The sequence below is a fragment of the Rhopalosiphum maidis genome, chromosome 2 (assembly GCF_003676215.2).
Source record: "Rhopalosiphum maidis isolate BTI-1 chromosome 2, ASM367621v3, whole genome shotgun sequence".
NCBI classification, from domain to species: domain Eukaryota; kingdom Metazoa; phylum Arthropoda; class Insecta; order Hemiptera; family Aphididae; genus Rhopalosiphum; species Rhopalosiphum maidis.
In genome coordinates, this window is record NC_040878.1 from 22,027,421 (window position 1) to 22,052,084 (window position 24,664).

At 26.2% G+C, this 24,664-nt stretch overlaps 4 protein-coding genes across 10 annotated transcripts in view; 3 read left to right on the forward strand and 1 right to left on the reverse strand.

Moving 5' to 3' along the window:
- The window catches only part of LOC113552215, a 49,431-nt gene extending 45,251 nt beyond the window's left edge, over positions 1-4,180 (forward strand). The window contains exon 4 of the mRNA XM_026954969.1: positions 3,526-4,180. Coding sequence (XP_026810770.1) covers positions 3,526-3,732 — 207 coding nt within the window. The 3' untranslated portion in view covers positions 3,733-4,180. The remainder of the gene's footprint in view (positions 1-3,525) is intronic.
- A 501-nt stretch (positions 4,181-4,681) lies between these two features.
- LOC113553417 (5-formyltetrahydrofolate cyclo-ligase) lies at positions 4,682-9,682 on the reverse strand. Of its 4 annotated transcripts, none has more exons than XM_026956736.1 (5): positions 9,471-9,682; positions 5,790-6,033; positions 5,253-5,380; positions 5,065-5,192; positions 4,682-4,996 (listed from the first exon to the last, which is right to left on the reverse strand). In XM_026956736.1, the coding sequence occupies exons 2-5, from the start codon at positions 5,898-5,900 to the stop codon at positions 4,776-4,778; spliced, it is 588 nt and encodes a 195-aa protein (XP_026812537.1). In that variant the 5' UTR covers positions 5,901-6,033; positions 9,471-9,682; the 3' UTR covers positions 4,682-4,775. The 4 variants fall into 4 exon arrangements, with proteins under 4 accessions (XP_026812537.1, XP_026812541.1, XP_026812540.1 ...); XM_026956740.1 differs by lacking the exon at positions 9,471-9,682 and adding an exon at positions 6,872-7,141; XM_026956739.1 differs by lacking the exon at positions 9,471-9,682 and adding an exon at positions 6,117-6,216.
- Positions 7,243-9,385, forward strand: LOC113553416. 2 transcript variants are annotated; one of them, XM_026956735.1, is made up of 3 exons: positions 7,243-7,260; positions 7,453-7,714; positions 7,901-9,385. In XM_026956735.1, the coding sequence occupies exon 3, from the start codon at positions 7,903-7,905 to the stop codon at positions 9,121-9,123; it is 1,221 nt and encodes a 406-aa protein (XP_026812536.1). In that variant the 5' UTR covers positions 7,243-7,260; positions 7,453-7,714; positions 7,901-7,902; the 3' UTR covers positions 9,124-9,385. The 2 variants fall into 2 exon arrangements, with proteins under 2 accessions (XP_026812536.1, XP_026812535.1); XM_026956734.1 differs by having other exon boundaries at positions 7,247-7,386.
- A 4,913-nt stretch (positions 9,683-14,595) lies between the features above and the next one.
- On the forward strand, positions 14,596-24,269 carry LOC113553748 (polycomb protein Sfmbt-like). 3 transcript variants are annotated; one of them, XM_026957250.1, is made up of 16 exons: positions 14,596-15,067; positions 17,074-17,210; positions 18,052-18,298; positions 18,699-18,898; positions 19,301-19,543; positions 19,620-19,749; positions 19,823-19,957; positions 20,021-20,138; positions 20,215-20,333; positions 21,138-21,385; positions 21,457-21,681; positions 22,316-22,559; positions 22,621-22,718; positions 22,807-22,914; positions 23,072-23,215; positions 23,276-24,269. In XM_026957250.1, the coding sequence occupies exons 1-16, from the start codon at positions 14,974-14,976 to the stop codon at positions 23,414-23,416; spliced, it is 2,631 nt and encodes an 876-aa protein (XP_026813051.1). In that variant the 5' UTR covers positions 14,596-14,973; the 3' UTR covers positions 23,417-24,269. The 3 variants fall into 3 exon arrangements, with proteins under 3 accessions (XP_026813051.1, XP_026813050.1, XP_026813052.1); XM_026957249.1 differs by having other exon boundaries at positions 14,597-15,067; positions 22,621-22,748; XM_026957251.1 differs by lacking the exon at positions 14,596-15,067 and adding an exon at positions 16,180-16,455 and having other exon boundaries at positions 22,621-22,748; positions 23,276-23,416.
- Positions 24,270-24,664: the final 395 nt, after the last annotated feature.

Consider the following 24,664-nt stretch of genomic DNA (forward strand, 5'->3'; position numbering starts at 1 on the left):
CTTGAATATAAGTGCCTGGATCGTGTATATAAGTAATAATATTCTACTGGGCTGTAGCACACCCACAATCCACGTGCAGTAGTTACTGAGTTACGTCCATTGTATCAACTATACTCTTATAATATATAGTCGTATTATTACATCGTGTGTGTGATCGCTATTATATGATGCCGAGACGTGATCAACACTAAACATATGCCGCTCTAGCGTAAACGGGTATTTTATTTGGAAAAAAAATAATATCGCGTACAGCGTAAGATGGATTATTCTCTATTTTGTTTCCGTTTTCTCGTATTTTTACGAATCTAATATAATGTCTTACTATATATTATACTGATATAATAGTATCGTCGAACATCAAAAATTCAACGACTTCGTCAGCCCTTGTGTCTGCGTGCGGTTAAAATTAGCTCTTATGTATAAGATACACGTATATAGTTTTCAGCACGTCGCTCGGTGTAGAGCAAAATATTAGGCAATAACATAATATAGGTGGTCATGTACGTGCACGTATTCATTTTTATTCGAGTTTATTTATATATAAATGCAAGTCGCGCATATGCATATTGCCCATAAAGGTATACATACTACGTATACATTAGTACATCAAAAGAATTATGTCATAAATGCATAATTTGTGAATAAAATCTCAAAATAAGTCAACAAAAAAAACCGGCACTCGGTTAAATTATATTTTTTAGAATGAGCAAATGTATTTCAAAAACAGTAAATTGGTACACTAGTCACTGGATAATGAACATTATCTGTGATTTGGTGGTTTTATTTTTTTCGACTGCATGAATAGATTTGAAATAATTAATTTGTTGCAACGCCTAAAGATTTTTGTACATTTAAGGTTTTTTTTTTTTATTTTTATAGGTATTAGGTTATTATATTTAAGTTATGGAAGGAAATAAAAACGTCCAATCACAGTGAAAATTATTTACTATATTTATTTTTTCATTAACATTGGTTTGTGATGAAAACATTTTTATTTTCTAATAAATTTTTGCAATTTGAAACCGCATATATCTATGTACACATATTGCTTGCCATTTTACTAGTACATGTCTTGTATATTTATTTCAAAGTTTAATTCTCATCTATCTTACAAGATTATAAAAAATACTTTAAAAACAATAACGTGTACGGTATACACACTACACGGTGTAATTCGGTTTTCATTAAATGTATTTTATAAATTATAATATTTAGGTTTTACTTAAACTATCAGATTAATTATTTTGCACACGCGTTACTCAACTAAATACTACCTAATCCTGTAATCTGTTGTAATAATAATTACATTTTTAGATTTTATATAAAAACCATTTTTTGTTGTTGAAATATTTAAATAAAATTATATAACAATGAAAAGTGTTCACGCGATCAAGACGAACAACTGTTTATACAATATACATTAATAATATACATACATGAATTCACAATACGGGACTGCAGAACCGGTACCAAACGCCTTAAAAATTTATCACAGGAAATAGAATATATACATTATACAGTCCTCTTGTATATAATTTATTATTTGTCCACATGATTATACATTTATACATAAAATGATAAAATATTAATGACACTTTTAGAAGGACACATTTTATTAAACAATGTTCTTAGAATGAAATCGGGAAAACAATATGCCACATAATGCAAAATATCCATTTAAGTGCTAATGAGCACCTACAACTAAAATATTATAAACAATTATTCTTTGCGAGTCTTTAATAATATTATAAAAAAATTGTATACATATTTAATAAATGTAACTTATTTTTATGGGTATTTATATTTCATACAAATTATATACCTATTTACTTCACAAATCAACGAGTAAAATTATGTAAAATAAAGTACCTATTAAATTCTGTTCTGACATCTGAATATATACGTGTATAATTATTCTACCATTTTTACCTATGGTGTATAGTAGATAGTAGTATTAATAATTAAGTGTATTATTACCAGATACTGCAGCATAGTGCATACAATAGTAAAGACTGTCGTGTGGGTAATAGATAGGTATATTACTATATTGTAAACATTTTATTACTTATTTAAATGTATATTTAGTAATCATTAAAAATAATCAAGAAAAAATTTGAATTTGTTAAATGACTTAAATATAAATATTATATCTACTATTACTTATTAGAATAAACTATCAAATTTATTTTATCTACCTATTCTATTTGGAGCAGAGTGCAGAGCTCGAGACGTTTATCGCTATAAAGCAATTAAATATGCGCTAGCGCTATAATATGTTTTGAAAAATAAGCTAATTATATAATATGTCTATGGCAATCTGTACTTCTTAAGAAAATATATACGTATAATATGTGTTATATATAAACAATTAAAACTTCTACTACGAGTATTACAATTTACAAGTCAATTAAACTCATAATTATAGTACACTTGTATAATGTTTAGTCGTTATATCTTATAGATACATAGCTATTACAATATGCATAATACCAATAACCTATTTGGCTATTTCAAAATAATTCAAACGATGTTTTAGTTGGTCAATAATCAATATCACACGATAAATCACTTCTACTCAACACAGTCTTATAACTTAGATATAAGTTCTTGAGTTCTTCGTGTCAATATAATATTATTACAATAGCCGCGATATTATTTGGGTGTATAATATATCAACTAGATCCTTATACCTATATTATCTTTATAGTTTACTGTATATTACATAAAGAATACCCGTGAGAACTGAGAACCATACGAGTATATTATTATAGGTACAGTAAAAAGAAAAATTATCATAGTGTTATCATTCGAGTCGTTTACCACGACATGGATAGGTACTTGACGTACAGACGAAGTATAAAACCAAAATACCTAGGAGTCAGGGTTAATTCAAATACATTAATATAAATTCGACTTTTACAATACATTTAGTGTTCCGTAATCGTATCTTCGACTTGACGTATAACACTTTCGATGTGGTTTCGATAGTTATTTAATAATACATATTACATCTATGCATGTATATTGTATACCTATAGCTATTACTATCGCCGTTTGATTAACCTAAACACTTGGTCCTTGTGGAGTGAACGGCGGAACGCATCGACATCTATAATAATATAATATATACTATTATAGGTAGCTATATTTAAATTTTATTACTATTACAAATGGTATGCTCGACACTCACTCGAATTTTGGCGATTGAACGATTATATTATTTCGAGATCCAAAATTGCCCGAAAGATAGATAATATATACTGTTCCGAGCAATTTAATATAATTAAAAAGGGTTTGGGCGATTTTTTTTCTAAACGTATGTGCTTACCTATGTTATCCACATAATTTCATATTTTCAAAACAATATACATAATAATTGAAGTGAGCGTTTGAACGACAATTTTATTTAATATTATTTATTTATTTTCCGTTCCCGTTTTAGCTAAACTACAATAGTTAATACCATACTGTTTGAATAGCCACTTTATACATTGTAGTTCTTAATCATTTGTCTTGTCTTTTTAGGATTGCGGCGCCATGTTACGCGGACTGCAATTCACGTTGGACACGCAGCAAGCTGAAAAGTTGATGCAGAAGATCAAAGTGGGAAAGAAGCATAGGTGTTGGTGTCGCTTCATCACTGCTTGCGTGGGTCTGATCATGTTCCTCGTGTCCGTGGTCACCGTGAGCCTCACGCTAACCAGAGGACAAAAAATGTTCGGCTCTCTCTGATGACATCGCATTCTAACTCTCGTCTCTCAAATAACGTAATAACAATAATAATATTACTTATAATACTCGATATACGTATTGATTATTATTATTATTGTTATTGTATCGTTAAATATAAAATTATTATTATTTATTAATACATGATCATTGTTAATAAATTCTCATATCGTTTGTACGTACATTAAATCACATTGTACAAATATTTGTGACATTCCACAAACATACTGTGAAAATAGCATGGTTATCAGTTGTAACTTGTAAATTTTAGTTATAATATTTATATATCCATAAAATATATTATATAATTTATATATTATACATAATCATATCACAGCATCTCCTTGTTTGTTATTAATAAATCCAAAAAATATATTTAGTATTTTAGTTATAAACAATATATATCATCTCCTATTGCATTAATACTTAAGTTATAATGGGTCATCAGTTAAAATTAATGATTACTGATGTGTTCATATTTTAAATATTTATTTTGTTCAGACATACTGTAATATTTGAATGTAGAACTTATTTTTAATTTTGTAAATTTTCAAATAATATAAAAATACAGCATTAATATAATTTGTGACTACTGATTATAATAATTTATAGCCATATGATATTTGTAATATATGTATGCTCATTAAATACTAGAACTAGATATTTATAATTTAAGAATGTTACTAGTATACAATTTAAAAAAAATGTATACTTGATAATATTTGTACACACTATATGTTATATATCTCTACAATAATTATTAGTTTATTGATTAGCTTAAAAAATAAATGTATTTTAAATTAAATGTAACAATAATAATTTATAATAAAAAACATAATATAATAAACATTTAAATATGTGTCGAAGTATAAAATGTAATATTAAATTAATTTATTTTAGATAAAAACATTGTAACTATTTAAGTGGAAATGAATAAAAATATTGATCACCATTAATTAAATACTTAAAATTCTAAAAATTTCATAAAATTAAAACATAAATTATCATTTTATACATAGGGCTATACATATAATTGATAATTATAATTAAGGATAAACTAAAAAGTCTATTAAACTATCTTGTTGATTAGTAGGTATGTCTTCACATATTTGTTCACTGAATGCTAATCCAATGGTTTTCAAGTTATTCAATGGATACTTGTTCTTATATTCAGTTATGCATCGATCATAATAACCTTTTCCTCGTCCTAAACGTTTACCATCAGTGGTGAAACCTAAGCCTGGCACTATTATTAAATCCAAACCACCTAAACATCCAACAAAAATATTTTATTATTCAAATACATATTGTGTACAATTTAATAAAGTAACCTACCTGTTGCCAATGCATCCTCGCACACATCATCATCAGCTGGTTGTGAAATATTCCATTTGGTTTTTGGCAAACTATTGAGTTCACCTATTGATTTTATCTTTACCATAGACATTTCAGATTTGTTGTACCTAAAATCTAACTATTAACTGAAAATACGTTACAGATGTTCAAAAAAAGTATTGACATACTTTGGAATAAAACATATTTTTCCTGAGTCAAAAATGTTTTTAACAATACTATATGTTTGCACTTCAGAATCCATACTGAGGTATATTGACACTCTGTTGCTTCTTTTATATGCTGGATGAGATAATAACTGAAAATATGACAATCATAGCTTTTTTTTAAATTACAATTTAAATGATTTAAATAAGTAATAATTTATATAATTACTCACAATTTTTAATTGTAAAATAAATTAGTCAATAATATATCATATATATATACATATATATATGTATATTATTAATCCAATCCTTTGAACTATTCAACTTAAATATAGCATACTTAAAATATAAATAATTAAGTTATCCTAGATATTATAATAATGTAAATAATTCGATATCACTGTTATATAATATGAAAAATGAACTGAACTGATTAATATTGTAAGCAATAAAACAAATAATGAAGTATGAAAAATCTAACAAAATTAAATAAGTTCTAAGGTAACATTATAATTAAATAATTCAAAGCATGTTTATTCCTCATATAATATAACTTACTTTATTAGTTATGATTTTTGATTGTTCAGTGATTTCATTAGCAGTCATAAGTGAAAGTTTTTTTTTTAAGTTAATTCGTAAATTTGTTTTAGCAGCCTTTACTAGCTCCATTCTGTTATCAGTAATTAATAAAACTTCAAATTATGAAAACAATTCTGTTGCTAATGCTAAAATGTTAAGATTAAAAGGAATAACTAGGTACTTGATGTGAAAATCTGAAGTAACAGTCAACTAATTTTTCTATCTGTAAAATAAATAAAAAATACTTAACATAATAAGTAAGAACCCAGGTCTTATCTTCAGATATTCATTGGGATAGGTACCTACCAACACTTAACAGTAACATAAATACCATTACAGACAGCTGACAGGTATGTGGCAAACATAATAATTAGGAAATGATTACCCAGAGTACAGCAGCCAGCAGCTATGATATAATATTATAATTGATATTCGATAACAATTTAATTTGATTAAAAATATATGAATCATAAATTTATAAGTGTATAATATATATATTGGCTAATGGCTAGACTGTAGTGATGAGAATGAGTATTATTGAGTAATGTATTATTTAAATATTTTTATATTTAGTTATAGACATTGAACATAAGATATTAAGACACTATTTTTTCATAAACAATAGTATCTACATTACTACATTGCTACAATAGCCACTGCCATTACTTTACTATAATTACTTAGTAATTTCTTCTTTCTAGTCAGTTAAAAGTTTTTAAAGTTTTAGCCTTTAAGCCTGCTGTCTACTCTTTAGTTTTTTAGGTCAGGGCAGTCAACGATTAATCTTCGTCTATTTCCAATTTAGTTCTATATTAGTAGTTAATCTGACAGACGTATAGGAAGTAGGATAGATCGACATTAACATTTTAATATTCACGTGAACCCACAGAGCAAATACAGTTAGGATATTAGCTGATAGCGATTGCAACTTGCAAGTGTATAGTTCTGTGTTATACCGATATACCGAACGTGAAATTTACGCGTCGAGTGCGACTAGCGCATGGAAGGCAACCATTGTAGTTCTTGTGTTCTACCTTCTTCGGTCGGAAGTAAATACGTACCGTATCACATATTACTGTGGCGAATCTAGGATTTTTTTTTTTTGAAATTGTTCATATTAATTTTGTAGACACAATTGTCACAATTGATGATTAAATATGGTACACATTCAAACTAGTAACAAGCCAACTGGCAAATACCTTGTATTCAGCGGCACGCATACCACATTTTTTATACAATCGTGTTATTTGAATTTGAAAACGTACTACACTACTACATAGTGTGTTCGCGCCAAAAACAAAATTAATTTTAGGTTATAAGACGCGTTGGTTGGTTACACGATTAAAGATATCTTGATGTTGCCAGACCTGAAGTTGTTGACGCAGTCTGTGATAACGTGATTGCACAGAACAATAGTTATAGTTAAAGGTACAACATAAACATACATACAGTAAGTTGCTTGGACTACAACACCGAATTTAGAATTGTAAACAGTTCAATTTCAGTGGACAGTGTTGTAGACATGAACATTAGAGAATGCTCATGGTTGTAGACTTATAGACTGCAGTTTAAGATAGTACTATCTTAAAATTCTTAACCGTGGTAAATATTAAAAAGCTTACTGAAAGTTGTAATCTTGCAGCTACGAAAGCTCAAAACGTACGAAGTGACAGTGGGTTGCGACGGATAAAAGAGACAACTGTAAACAGCAAAATGGGAATACAAAAATAACTTGGGACTGTCCCATTCATAACATTATTACAGTGATTACACCAACTCCGACAAAACGGCGCCTGCGATATTGTTTTTTCGAGTGGTGGTATTATTATTACCTACTCCAATGGTGGTTTGACCACATCCACCTACAGGGTTGAAAAGAACACTTTTATAAAGTATTTGAGAAAGTAAGTAAAATATCATTGAAAAAAAAGTATTAATAATAGTTATATAATTATAATGGTCAAATACATTAAAAAAGTAATTCAAATACTTAAAAATAAATGTGACTGATGTGAGTATTTGAGTACAGATATTTAAATATTTTATACCTCTGGAATCATTATTCACATAACAACCATAATTTTTTTCAGTCATGTCAAATCAATCGCCGTCCAAATCAGACGTTACAAATTGTTCAACAACAGACAACAGTGATCTTGTTGATTCAGAATCAATTAAAGATTTCGAATGGACTATAGGTCTTCAGAAGTGTTTGCTAATAAATATGAGACGTTTGAAGCCTTGTGGAATTAACAAACACTTAAGTATATTTCTTTTAAAAGAAAAACTAAAAAAACAATACAATATTGATCTACCAAATGGGGTTATATGGGATTATTTGGCAACTAAATGGGATCTTAATGCTGCTGATATTATAGAACATATCAGTTTTGATACTAGTATGAAAGATTTTATCTTACCAGAAGAATTTGACCAGTTAATTGCTGAAGAAGGAGAAAAAATTAAAAAACTAGAAAAAGAAAGTCTAAATGATGAAGTTAATAAGAAAAAATCATTAAATTGGAGTGGTAAAACAAGATCTAAATCTAATTCTATGTCTTCTGTAGATTCAAAGGAAGGTCTCAATGAGACGATTCCTTCAACACTAGATAGCTCTTCAGTTAAAACAAGCGAAGAGCGTTCTGATGATGGTCCATGTACTAGAAGATCATTGCGCACAAATGATAAACTAGAAAATAGTAAATCTGATGAAAAAAATAAGTTAAAAGACTTAAAACAACTACATAAAAAGATATCAAATCAATCTAAAGATTTAGAGAAGATTGAGACAATGTCAAATTTTAGAGGTCGAAAAAGAAAAAGTAGAAATGTATCAGAATCAAGTTTTAGTTCTGATAATAGTAAACAGCGTAAGAATTATAAAAATAATTTAACAGATTTAACTATTTCAGATAGCTCGTCTAGGTCAGTAACTCCAGAAATGTTGAGAGGTAGAACATCAAACCGTTCTGTTACACCTGAAACTATTAGTAGAAAATCAAACTTGCGCTCTAGTGATGAAGACCAGAAATCAAAACTTGCATTAGAAAAAGCATGTCTAAAATTTGGTCATAACGTTGATTTGATTTTACCAGAAGTAAAAATTGAACGTCTAAAAAATGAAAAGCAATTTTCATCTTCTATAGAAACTAAGTCCAAAAATTTGATACAAAATAAAAATGATAAAAATGAAGCAAATAACAAACTTAAAGGTAAAATACGTAATAGAGTAACATCTGATCTATTAGTTGTTCAACAATCTCCAGAAATACAATCATTAGGCAGGCGCTCTTGTAGTAACAAAAATTCATAAAATTTAAAAAAGAACATATGAATTCCATATTATTGACCATTTTATTAAATTGTACATATAAATTTAATTATAATTATTTGTTGTAACTAACATTAATATCACTAATATAACTTTGTAGTTATGTATAGTATTAATTATAAATGTGAATTTCCTAATAAAAGCACGATATAAAAGAAAAAAATGTATATTTTTGTTTTGTTTGTTATGTGAATTAAATAAAGAAAAAAAGTTTCTAAGTGAGACTAACTCAATTGTTTGTACTAGGATAAATATTAAGAATGGTATGTGTTTTGTTATATTATATTGTAAATTTTGAAAATATGTTGTTTATAAATGTTGATACTTACGTTATATACACATCACACAGTTAATACTATAAAAAATATCAGGTAATAGTATGAGTTATGTTTAATAACAAATTAACAAATAATGATAAATGATAAGAATAAGATATTATAATATGTTTACTTGTTATTTTAGGTTTTCATTTCATGTTCACTATTAGCAGTCCTAATATACGTCATACTTATTTCTTATCAATGAATTGGTTGAATCCAAACAAATGAAAAGTTGTATTGAATTATAACATAATAAATACTAATATTGTTTAAATTAATAATTTAATTATAATTTTGCCTGACTAAGTATAATTATTATTTATTATTAACTGTTTTTTTAAATATATACTTGCAAATAACATTTTTATGTGTGATCTATTTTATCCAAATGAAATTTTTGATAAGGATTAATAACAATAATGGTGACGTAACCGTAACACTAATCCTCTGTATTGTACTAGTGTCTCAGCGTTCCAGACGTACGATTAACAGTATTATTATTATATTTCTAGCCTTCTGGGTACTTATTATAATAAACTGATTTATAAATACGAGTTATATAGGTTATAGCATTGATTAAATATACTTAATCAATCTAGTTATAGCCGTTGTAGGTACAATATAATATATTTTAAGACTACAATGAATTATTAAATATTTGAACTGTATAATATTATTTATTTATTCAGCTGATTTAACCGACAACCAACAGGTTTAAAATTATTAAAAGCAGTATACTTATGCTATGATGAGAAATGAGAATTGCAATGGTATTTAACAACAGTATCATAACTTTAGGACCAATAATACATTTTATTGTACTATGATCAGTGGCGTATTTCGTATGGTTTTTTTTTTGGAGGGGGGTGTCCAGATAATATAGGTATATACTTATTTGTTAATTGGTTGCAATATTTCTGTTTTACATCTACTACCACAAAACTCATAATATACTCATCAAATATTGTAATGAAACATTTTTATTTATTTAACTAAAAGTAGTAATTTTTATGCAATTTAAATCATACAGCAATACAGATATAAAATACCTATTGTAAACATAATTATTACTATGTATAATATATTTTGTTTATTAAATTCTATACCAATAATGCTATAAGATTAACGGTTTTATAAATAATTAAAAATATAATAGGATAATAAGTACAGTATTTAAAACTAAATTTATTTTCCTTCCTAATTAGTTTATGACTTATTTAAATAAAACAAAAAAATTCATATTTAATGTCGATAAATTTTGAAGAGAATTTGGCAAACGATAATATGTGATTCGTTATGAACTATATAATATTAAATTAGTTCATAACGAATCACATATTATTGTTTGCCAAATTCCCTTCAATTGTAGACATTGAATATTGAATTTTTTTTTTGGTTTGGGGGTGCCCAGACACTGTGGACACCCCCAAACCAAAAAAAAAAAAAAATACGCTTTGGCTATGATGATACTGAGAAAGTGAAGAAAAACATAGTTTTATATAATATAAAACCAATGTTATTATTATTAATATAAATTGTTATTGAACATAAAATCAATCTAAACATTATATATTAAATTTGTACATAAGTCATTGAGATACCTAATAAACTATTTAGTATTTAAAAAATAACACGAATCACGTGAATGGCTGTAATTATAATTTAATAATTAGATCTTAGATGATAAGCTAGAGAATCAGAAAACCAAAGTTCAAAGTAAACTATGGATTAAAAGCTCCCTCTATCGTCATTACAAAATAAGAACAGTTATATTTAGGGCTGTGAATTTAATGCACTAAAAAACCATAAAAAATGCTTTTAAAAAGTCAAAAAATGCAATAAAATATGCACTTAAAACGCACTTCAAATGTTTTTTAATTTAATTTTTATATTTTTATTATTGATTATTGATATTAGTATATTATATTCATTAAAAACATTTAAACATTTATTTATTTAATAAAAAAGTTGATTTAATTTTGAAGTTGATTGATTCTTTAATAATGCTATTCGCTTGAAACATTTTTAAAATTTTTTTTCAAGGTTTTCAAAAATGTAAATTGATAGTTTAATTAAAATTACCAAAAAATGAATTAAAGAAGGAGAATATGATCTAAACAATTATAAACGTCAAAAAATGCAAAATAAAATTTTCATAAATGGATTTGTTGTTATATAATTCAAATTATGTAGGTACTTACAAAGCACGTTTAACAATCACAAAAAAAAAATCACTTTCCTGCAAATTCACAAGCCTAATTATATTATTATATTACTGTATCTCTGCATGACTGTATCCAGTATCCATTAAAATAAAAAAAATATCACGGAGTCTGTTTTGGATCTTAGCCGATTTGAAGTAAATTAATACAAAGGGGAGTTGGAGTTCAATCCCCCCGCCACCGAAATAATTTCGAGTAAGGAAGAAAAAATTGTTTTATTATGTTGCGGTACAATTTGTATTGCTATATTTTGTAAATCCCCCCTCCGAAATTGTTTTTTGTTTACGTACCTGATAATACTTAACGTAAATTTGTAACTCAAACGCTTAGGGAGGGAGGCTTAAGGAATATTAGCATACGCTAATTTAAAAAAAAAAATTAAAATTAGCATCCTCTAATATTTTTTGTGTTAAGGTATGTATTAAAATCTCTGCTTATAAAAATACCAAACATCCCTCGACATCAGACATCAGAGTATTGAGAGTATTATTAATTAAACCAAGTTTCACCGATTAATAAGCAAATCTTGAATGAAAAATCTAAATTATATTCTATCCGTTTGTACCCGAAAATACTGTATTACAAGTATAAATCAAAATTTGAAGGCTATAGAAGAATGATAAATTAATTTAATATTAATTTGTTAAACAATAATTATATTTTATCTCAAAATAATCGCATTCACATCAATAATTATGATTTAAATTAAAATGTCCTTAAGGATCCTAAGTAATTTTTTTTATTAAAGTTGTGCTTATACAGTATATGGTATAACTTTTTATATTCAATACTAATGTAAAAATGTGTATTTTTGTAAATTTAACTAAAAATTATATCTATTTCTCTTTATATAGAAATGTTACCCGTAAAAATAAAATAACTATAAAGATACTCAAACAAAACTTTGAACCATATACTTTTTACAAACAGACACTAGATATGGAAGCACTTGAGAGTCAACTTTAATCCATCGTTGATTGGCTACTTGTGGATTGCTTACTCGCCCACAAATTAATTAAACTTTAACGTTATCTTTATTGTACTTTTTTATTAGCCCAAGACCCAATGGCATTCACTATATCACTAATAATTTTGATTTATCCCAAGTGCATTCGTAATATTATTGTTGATAATACGTATCTCACTATATATTATGTATAATTACTATTCGTAAATAATTATATTACTTTTTTAAAAATAATAATAAAAAAAAAATAAAAATTTTTATTTAAACTTCTAATCATGTATATCCAAAAAAAAAAAAATAGATCAGTCAATGAGAAAAAAAAATATAAAAAAAATACCAAACTAAATACTGAATTATCTAGAGATACTATGGATTCAATTATGTGAAAGTTGTGGCATTGAAAAATCAATTGAGAATAAAGAAATAATATAAAATTTTAATACATACGCTCATTTTAAAAAATTTTGTAGGCCAAATTAATTAATACATAATAATAACCAGATATTTTTGGGGTGTAAGCCAATTCGCCTCCTCATATGGTGGCATGGTGTCCTGCGTAACTCCAAATAATATACATTATAAATAATAATAACAATATACATAAACGTTTTAATTGTTATAAGTTCTTGCGAATTATATTTTTAAATTATAACGAAATTATTAACATCTGTAAACGGATTTTACAGGTAAAAAGTGTTTTTGATTTGCAGAATAATGGATAATTACTATATAAAATAATATTTTTATAGTTTTGACGTATAATGTAACGAATAGGTAGGTAATTTTTCTGATGCTATAGTGCTATACCAATAAATCATAATTTTTACGTGGGATCCTTTATTATTACTAAGTGGGCCATATTTATATCAAGTTTCCCAGTGGTTCCTATAGTAATGGACTCACATAGTCACATGTGTTTTTATAAACGTGCCTGTTTAGTGGGTGCACATGGGATACGCAGGGTAGGCAGTTAATTACTCAGTGAAATTTTTATTTGTTAACTGATACAGTTCTATTCCGTACAATAAACTAACAATTCAAGTTATATTAATATATAATAATATGATATAATACTAAATTCGTTCTAGAGAAAAATATACCAAATGTTATTGCTAAGGCCAAGATTTAAATGTCTTAAAACCATTCAAATATTATCTAAAAAATAGGAAAATATATTGTGATTATTTTAATACTTATTTTAAATACATGTTTTAAATAGTTTTATAATAAGGGGGGGGAATGTCCGCATCAAAAAATTTACTGGTGGAAAATGTCCTACCATGCTTAAAATAGCCAGGGGGAAATTGTCCTGGGGAAAAATGTCCACGATTCGTATTGTCCATTATCCATTTACCATTTATAAATAATATTAAATAATGTTTTATAATATTTTAATTTATATATTACGTCGTAATTTACGGGGAATATATTATTATGTATGTGGTAGACATGCAATTTTGAAAACAACTTTACTCCTGAACTGTTGAACAGAACTCACGTATAGAGGTACCTACATTTTAATATTTACTTACATAGTTACTTATTATTTGTGAGTTTATGACCATCTTGAGGCCCTGCTATTTGCTAATCGTGTCTCATGTCTGCACGATTGAGACTCGTTTGCGCACAAAATTGTGAACAACGTAAACTTGTTAATAGGTATAGTTTTGGGTGTACAAAGTGTCTTAAAGTATAACGATTATTTTCAATCGTGGTATCTCATCAGTTGTCACCTATCAGTATAATAATACGTCATGATCGTGAATCGCGATTACTGCAGTGCACGCCAAGTACATGTCGTATGGGACAAGTTTTAATCTTTATTGCTTTATTTCTAATCTATCACTATTTTTATTAATTGTTTCCAGCGATAATTGATAAACCTTATAAGTTATAACAAATTTCTTATACATTTTGGTTAAGCCTCCGATTGCAGCGTAATAACAATGAACGCTGTTTGTTTTACATCGCGGAGAGAAAAACGTTGTATAATAATAAATAATTTTAAATTTCGAGAATATCGGCAATTAAAAAATAGAAATTTCAATTATCGGTGTAGTAACAAATTTTGTAATGCTAGTGTTATTGTAAACAATAGTGACCAAATTACCGACCAATCTAGAAGTTCGGAGCATAACCATGAGGTATATGCAAATCAGGTAATATCAAGAGAAATTGTAAGGAGCTCAATGAAAAGAAAGGCAGAAAATAATCTGCATACTAGTACAAACAAATTAATACGCCAAGAATTAAAAATTACTGATTTTGCTGAGAACATGAATGATGGTGACATGAAGCTGTTACGTCAACCAATATATTGTGTATGAAAAAAGCGTTTTCCCACATCATTATACCATCAAATTATGACGAATCTTTTAAAACAACTTTTGAAATGAAACAAACGTTGTTGCATAAAGGTAATCAATTTTTTTTTCAAGTGACGATAATTTTGTTATTTTATTTACCTGTAACTTGTAAGAATAACTTGGAAATACTTTACAATAATAAACACGTATTTGGTGATGGAACTTTTACGTATGCGCCAAAATATTTCATGCACTTATACACAATTTATGTTTATACAAATTATTATTATTTACCTTTGGTACACTGTTTTTTAAAAAATAAACAAGCATCAACATATGTGTACATGTGGAAAACCATAATGAACTTATCAATGCAGTTAATAAAATAAAACTTAAGTGTAAAAATATTTCATGCAGAATTTGAAAAAGCTGTACACATTGCTGTTTTTTAGAATTTTCAATAGTCAATTTTATACCCCCCATCCACATATTCACCAAGTTATTCAAGTATTAATAGCGATGTCTGCACATGCTTATGGATTAATCATTAAAAAAAAAAACATTTCTTAATTTTTAATATTTTGGAAATAACAAATTGGGGTTGCAATATTTTTTAAGTTTATTCTGTTTGAATTTTATAGCTACATACTACACATAATGTCATAGTACCTATGGGCTATGACCTATGTCATAAACTCATAACTCATAATAATCAAATTCCGATTGTCAAATACTTTTGCAAAATTAATATTTTTCCTATGTTTGGAATTTTACATTTTTATGACAATATAAGTGATGTTTTAATTAATTTACCATAATTACATTAATTTGATAATTATGTTTATTGTATGGTGGCCAATAGGTAAAATTATGAGTAATAAATTAAATATATATTATCTAACTTAATATTTTTAACTACAACGAATTATCTGTACTCGTTTTGGTTCTAATGGCTTGTAATAATTTACTTCATACTTAACAATAAAATCTATATTATACTATGTTGTTTCTTAAATCATAACATTTAAATCCACATTCTATTTACAAATATGAAATAATGGTGACCGAAATGGTTATGTTATCTTGGGGATTATAAATTTGTAACGGCATAGATATTGGCAATATTATTTATAAATTGTTATCATCGTTATCATAATACGTTCTGATACCGCACACATCCCTCTTCCACCACCAACCCTGTTAATGGGTTGTTATCAACTACTGGTAATTGGCGTATGTTTATGTCTTTCTTTTATTTCCGTTCGTCAAAAAATGCCTATTCTATTATTTGCAAAAATGTATCGTGTGTTTGGTGGCTAAACATTTTTTTACAATGAAAAAAATTCACACGACGATTGTTAACGCGATGTTCTATGTATAAATTATTCGTTTGATGTGTTCGATGTTGAACTAATGCCATCACCAATTGCAATTTAAGAATTTCGATCTGCGGGTTTGATCTTTAATTTTCACAACAATGGAGTATCCGGTTCATAAAGGTAGTACATTTTAGAAAATTTAACTCGTTTGCTTCTTAAAACATTAATTTTTAGTTTTTGAACTGTTAGAACAATTTTTTTTTTAAATAATAGACATAAGATAAATTAAGGTCACAAACGGGATTAAATTTAGGTTAATCATATTCCAAATATTCTAGGAGTTATAATTATTATTTTACTGGTTCTATTGTTTTTAAATATTTATTCAAATAATAATTATAAAAAAAACATTTGTCAAACAATTTTTTTTATAAATATTATTTAATTCTTAATTTAACTTAGTTACCAGTTGATTTTTAAGCTGTACTATATACTTATAAAAATATGTGTTTAATTAATCAGCTTGAATGGTTTTTATAAACAATTATTAACACATGAATAACTTAGGTTAAATTCTAAAATAATATATAGGTAGGTTAATTATATTAAATATTTTAAAATTTTTTTTCTAAAATCTTATTATTATTATAATTGTTTATTTAAAATATGTACTTACCTAATAAACAATTTTGATATGTTTGAAAATTAGAATTTCTATATTAATTTTAAATTATTTAATATTTGTATTACAAATGTGGTTATAAATTGATAGATATTTTATTTAATATTTGATCCTAGATCAAATGAATTTTGTATGGATGAATGGAGACAATAACATGTTTATTCCTCATTCCGAAAATGATCATACTACAGCAATAGATCCAGGATTCTTTGACAATACAATGCCACAGACAGGAAATATTCAACCTAGAATGGTTAGTATACATATTTATAACAAGTAAATTTATTGTATTTAACATTATTTTTTTTTAAATATAATATATGACACATTTTAGCATTGTGTTATTTATAACTGATTTTAATTTATGTATAAATGAATGATATTATGTTGCAGTAAAGATACAATAACCTATATTTGGTTATAATTAGTAATATTTTGGTAAGATTTTAATTATCAATTAATAGGTACCTACTTTTAACTAATGGTATAAGCCCAAATTATTTTATTTAATTCTTGTTTATACTAAAGTTGAATTTTCAAAATGGATTTAGTCTAAATAACCTTGTAGTTTTTGTCAAATATCACTAATTTAGTTAATTAATTGACTTAAGTATTTTAATATTATATTTCCTAAAAAATATTAAATAGTTTAAAATATCTAAAAATACAAATGACCTGTATTGGGTAATTCAGTCTAGTTGAAAAGCGCTTAATGACTGTAGGAGTTAGTATTTGTTACTTCAGGTATGATTTGTCCTACTATAATTTAAGGGAAGAAGAAAATTTAAGTTATTAAAGAATTAAAATTGTGTATCAACTACACATAGTATTTAGAATGTTGGATTTTGTTCTTAAAAAATTAAACCTTTGTATTGATTTTATATATATGTATAGAAATATCTATCAAATAGATGTACAATTATATTGTATTTGTATACATGTATATATAGAAATATGTAGTACAAATATTTTTGTTAATGTTAAGATTTTAATTTAATTTTAAGTTAAATATTAAAAATCTACTGTTTTATAATATTAGTTTTTCGTTTAAACAGAACTTATAACTTACTTACTTTTTTTAATTATATGTCTAGGAATTGAACAATTACATGTTATACAATCATCCAAAGGATGTGGATAAGTCTAATGGAGTATGGAAATTCCAAAATGCACGCAGTATTCAGAATAATGTTGGCTTTTGTGAACAAGGAAAAAAAATAAATGTACCTAGTTCTCGAAAAATTAAACCTATTCAAAATCCCGCACTAAAATTAAAAACTCCTATTGCATATCAAAGAGATTCAGATCCTAACATGTTACCTATTGAAAAAGAAGGAAGGGGTAAGAATATACTTTGCATTTTTAAAATGTTCTATCAATTTATTTACTAATAATTATTATAATAGTTTAATAACTTTTGATTTAGATTTATAAATTGTATTACAAATACAAAAAATGCAAAAATAATCAATGTTCTAGTAATAGATTTTGTTTTGTGTCATTCAATTATTTTCAGCATTTTTTTCTTATGACAGGCAATATAATTTTTATTTATATTATTTTATAAAAATGTTATAATCAAGTTATTAAATATGTATAATATAATAATTGTTAAGTACATAATATCGAAGTATAAAAACCTAATGTCATCTTTCATTTACTTTTGTAATATCTTGCTTAATAGTTTCCAAATTAAATAATATTAAAGTTGAATAGGTACATAACTATCATATTTTTACAGCGGTTTGTATAAATTGTGGTGCCATTGGTGTTAAACATTCATTTTACACAAAACTAAGAAATTACTGCAGTCAAGCTTGTGTTAAGGCTGCTATGGAAAAGTCTGTGGACTATTGGTCAGAAGAATCTCCAAATAAAAATATAGCTGATGAACTAGAATCATCTACTTCTGTAAATGATGGACATTTATTTACTGAAATGGTATATTACCTATTAAAATAAAACAATCTTTGTATTAGTAACTAAATAATTTTTATTGAATATTAGCTTAACATATTTATGTTCTTTAATATTTACAAGTACATAAAACACATCATATATATATTTTTATTAATTATACTGTTATATATATTGTTAGAATAAATATTGTTTGGCACTTTGTTCTATTAACTATTGTCTATACCAACTAAAATAATTTCTCAACATATATTGCTGCACCAGTGGCCATGACTAATTTGCCCCACTACTATCTTGTGGCACACAACTGTTTGTTGAGAAATTTTTTCATTTGGTGTTGATTTTTTAGATATGAGTAATGTTGTATATTACAGATTTTAAAATAATTTAAAATTATAAATGCTTTCTTATTTTATTATATTTTAGCCCAAAATTGATGTGAATAATTATATTATTCCTGCTACAAATAGCGAAGTTAAAGCTAATACAATTATGGAAGATGAATCTGAATCCGATGATTCTCTTTCTTTTACTTCATATCCCATTGAAGAAGATTTATTGTTTCCTCCTGATAAAAAACCTTGTCGACCAATTCCCCAAACATATGACTGGGTGAAAGATTTGACTAACAAAAATTATGATGTAGTTCCTGTTCAATGTTTCCGTTATGTATGTATTAATATAGTTAATAGTTTAAATTAATGTATACATTTTGTCTTAAAACAAAAATAAATTTGATGAATAGGCTCCTATGGCCGATTGTTGGGATGATATAGCAGTTGGAATTAAAGTTGAAGTTGTAAATACAGATTGTGATAATTTTAGTGAAGAATTTCCGGACTACTATTGGGTTGCTTCTATAGTTGATATTGCAGGTTTGTGTTTTAAAAATATATTATGTAGGTTATATTGATTTATAGAAATAGATTAATGTTAATTTATTTTTAGGATATAAAGCAAAATTACGCTATGAGGGGTATGAATCGGAAGAAAGTAGTGATTTTTGGGTAAATTTATGTTCTTGTGTTGTTCATCCAGTTGGATGGTGTGCAACAAGGGGTAAACCATTAATACCTCCAAAATGTAAGAATTAAATTAGGAAAATAAAATAAAATATTATTGTTTAATTGACTTGACATTTTTAAGCTATTCAATCAAAACATTGTGATTGGAAAGATTTTTTAGTCAAGCGTTTAACTGGAGCTAGAACATTACCTACAAATTTTCGTTTAAAAATATTTGAATCTCTGAAGTCAAAATTTCGGTAATATTTTAGTTTTTATTTTATATTTTTAACTTATTTAAATATATTTATGTAACTACAATTTATTTTGTTTCAGAATTGATTTAACTTTGGAATTAATTGATAAAGAGCATATATCAAAAGTTAAAGTAGCCAAAATTCTTAATATAATTGGTAAACGCTTAGAACTAAGATATTATGATGATGAAGAACAAGGTAAGAACTTTTTTTACTCTCTTTTTGTACTCTGTATCATATAAAATTAGCCTTTAATAGCGACTAATTTTTTTGATTCGATCAGACTACTCCTCTCATTTAAATTGGTTTTTGTCAGCTTTTGTTTTTGATGATTATTCGCTTCTGAAAGATTGCTTTACTATGTTTATCTTAAAAAATATGCTTGCAAGGCTTTTGAAATAACAAAGTGACATTCATAAGACATATGTTAGTCACACCTGTTGTGAGTAGAGTTGATCACACGTTTGAGGTTACATTTATATGAGTCAGGTTATAATTATCTTATGTGTATCTCTGTATAATTGTATGGGGTTAACGCTGGGCACGTCCCGCGTATCCCCATTTAAGTTGCATTTTTCCTGTTTGTCCTCTCAGGCCATGTTCTATATATACATACCATTTGCTAAGGAAGATAGTTCCCGGACCCTAGAGAACTCAACAATTGTATATATAGTATGCTTATCTTATTCATTCAATATCCAATGCTACATGGGGGCTAAGCAATTTGAAAACAATTCGGCTCTTATGTAATGATTTACAAAGAAGGAAAAATAAGGTTATAATTTGAAAGACGTCAGAACAATATTCTTATTGTCTCTCTCAAAAAAAAAATAAAATATATATATATATTTCATGTTTATGCATTTTGTTTATGTTGTCCATGGGTTTAGGAGAGAAAACAAACAATAAACCAACACCTTATTTTAAGTTAGAGAACTAATCTATTTTTAACTTAATACAGTTTTATAAATCAATAATGAATTAAAATTATATAATTTGTAGTATTTTGGGTACATGAAGACTCACCATTAATTCATCCAGTTGGTTGGGCTGGTCGAGTAGGTCATAGTTTGTGTGCTCCTGATGAATATTGTGATAGAACATCAAAAGGTTTACGTGATAAAGATGATGCTACAGAAGATCTTTTTCCAATGTCAATACCATTCAAGTCAGGTTTTCAAGTTGGAATGAAGCTGGAAGCAATTGATCCTTTAAATCTTGCATCAATATGTGTTGCAACAATTATGAAAGTAATGATGAAATCATTAATTTGTTTAAATAAAATATATACTAAGAAAAGCTTAAATTTTTAATGTTTTAGGTATTGAATGATGGCTATTTAATGATCTCTATTGACTTTTATAATAGTACACCAAAAGATTGGTTTTGTTATCATTGTACATCAGCAAGCATTATGCCAGCTGGATTTTGTGAAGCACACGGTATTACTTTAAAACCTCCTCAAAATTCTATTGATCCATTTGTATGGAAAGACTATTTAGTAAGTTCTAACAGTATAGCAGCCCCAGAACATCTCTTCGATATGGTATGATTTAATATATATATATATTATTGTATTTTTAAGTGAAATTAATAATATAAGGAGCATGTGTGTGTGTGTAGGTAAATAATCTACTTATCTATGTTTATTTGAATTATGTATTAACAATTATTCATTCCTTTTTGAGTACAGTTTAATTACTTAATGCAATTCCAATTGGAACATGTAGGTTGGTCACATTGAGTGTTAGAACCAATAGGTTTTATAAAGTTAAATATAAAACACATACAATTTAACTGAGACCTAAGATATTGTACGTGTTAAGTGATAATTTACTAAAAAATTTGACTGTATTTAAATTAAAAATAATAAAAACTGAGATATTGATTTTATTATGTTTCTCAAGCAATCTATATTAAAATATTTATGATAGAATATTAACTAAATGGCAAATATTTATTATTATTAATGTGTCTTCCTCTTATTTAATCTAGATTTGATATATATATATATACTGTTTGAAAATATTTAAAAAATCACACATGTTTATTGAATTGATTATAGCTCTTTAAATATATAATATGAATATTAATTATTATAAAAAAACAATACATCTTATTATATTAATAGATCAGTATGTTAGTATTAATACATTTTTTTTTTATCAAAATATTTATAGGATGTACCTGACCATGGATTTAAATGTGATATGAAACTTGAGTGTACTGATTTAATGAATCCTCATTTGATATGTGTAGCAACTATAGTAAGAACAGCAGGAAGATTAATAGAAGTTCATTTTGATGGATGGGAAAATGACTTCAATCAATGGTTAGATTGTTGCTCTTCTGATATATTTCCAGTTGGTTGGTGTGAGTTGGTTGGTTATAAATTAGAAGGACCTATTACACAACCCATTCAAGGTAATAATTGTTTAATACACCTAACTATATTTGACTGAAATTGATTTAATTTTCATTTTAGAGCATCGACCTAGTAAACATAAAAAGAAAAAGTCAAAGAAAAATCAACGTGTACCAGCCAAAAAAGTAACTGCACCACCTTTAGTAGTACATACTAAGGTTCCTACTTCTTGTTATACTTCTGTGGATGTAATAATAACAAAAAATATTATATTAACATATACAATATTAATATTATTTTATTTAGGTGTGTCAGACATGGACTGCTAAAAATAAAATAACTTGTGAACTAAGTCCAGTCTCAGCAGCTGAACCTTTAGGTCCAGATCAATCTCTACCAGTTGCTAGTGAAAATGTTAGTATAATTTTAATTCTTAGTTATTTGGGCAAAAATTATTTATGTTTTCATATTACCTTAGAACAGTTAGTAAAATATTTTTAGAATTAATTTATTTGGAAGAAATAACTTAACAGTGTAAACTTTAAATTAATTAATATTTATTTTTTCTAAGAACTCAACAAGTATTAAAGATGAACATGAATTAATTAAACGATCATTTTTGGAAAAAGATACCAATATGTGGAGCGAAAGAGATGTATCGGAGTTTTTACTATTTAATCAGTGTGCAACATATTGTGATGTTTTTTTAAACCAAGTAATTAGTTTCTTTCAAAAATCTTTATTTTATATTTGTTAAATTAAAAATTATTTGCAGAATATTGATGGTATACAATTGTTGAATCTCACCAAAGAAGAAATTATACACATGACAGGAAATAAAGTTGGCCCATCACTGAAAATATTTGATCTTATACAAAAATTGAAAAACAAAACTAAAAGAAAAAAATACCTGTGAATTGACCTTTTGACTTGTATTTGTGATTTTATATGCAAACATAATCTATACTATAATATTTATAATGATAACTGATAATAATTATTATTATCACTACATATGGTTATTAGATCGAATTACACTAAATGTTAAAAAAATATGTATTTATAGTTAAATACTAAATAGTCTAGTGAACAAGAGAACACTATTCGACTTAGATTGGTTAAATAGTTATAATCTATATTTTAATGTGATTAGGAATAATAACAGACTAATAATGGAAATTGTTTTTGCTCAACTAGTATTTTTAAATCTGATTGAAATAAAATTCATTATTTTTAGAATATTTAAATTTTTTACGAGTGATTGAAATATTATTAAATATGTTAAATTTTATTATAGTATACATGAGTTTCATATTAACACCAATATTAGTGTTATTTTACAAATTCTTTACTAATTGATGATGTATGATTTAAGTATTGTTAAGCTTTTAATCTGTTGACTAAAACTATTTAAGAAATCACTGATAAAATATTACAAATTAAAACATTAGAACAATTTGTACACTACGAATATTATCCATTTTTATTTTTATTAAAATTATAATATGATAAATTCAAATATTTAGTACTGTATCATTATTAGTTTATTATTTGTATGTATAATTTTTTTTCTGTTTAATTTATTCATTTTAATATTTAATAATAAACAGCTAATGGCAATCATGGTGGGAAGGGAGTTGTTACGTACCCTTCCCATCACCACTGTGGCCTTTTTTTATACTTATTAAGCAATAATTTGTACGCATTAACAGAATTAGATGTAATATTGATATTTTACGTATTGTAATACAATCCACAATCTAATCAAATGCAGTTTAGTACTATTGAATTATGACGTCATTCCTATGATTTTTTGCCATTTTGCAATCTATTGAAGATTTGACAATTCATAAAAATAAAAATCATTTGTCTACGTTTAGACGACGATCATACTCGTCTTATTATTTTTAAACATTTAGTGTGTATATGAATTATTCACAATAAGTATCGTGCGTGTGTACAAGAAAATCATACATACGTCATAATTGTTGTAAAAGTGAAAATCGTATTTTATGTTTCATCAACGTACATTGATATACATAAATGCCACAAAATAGATTAAATAGCAACAATGTTGTAGCGATAAAAAATGTAAACAATTGTAATAATACTAATAATACATTTGAAATTAATAGCGTTGTGTACATCAATCCATAACAAATAA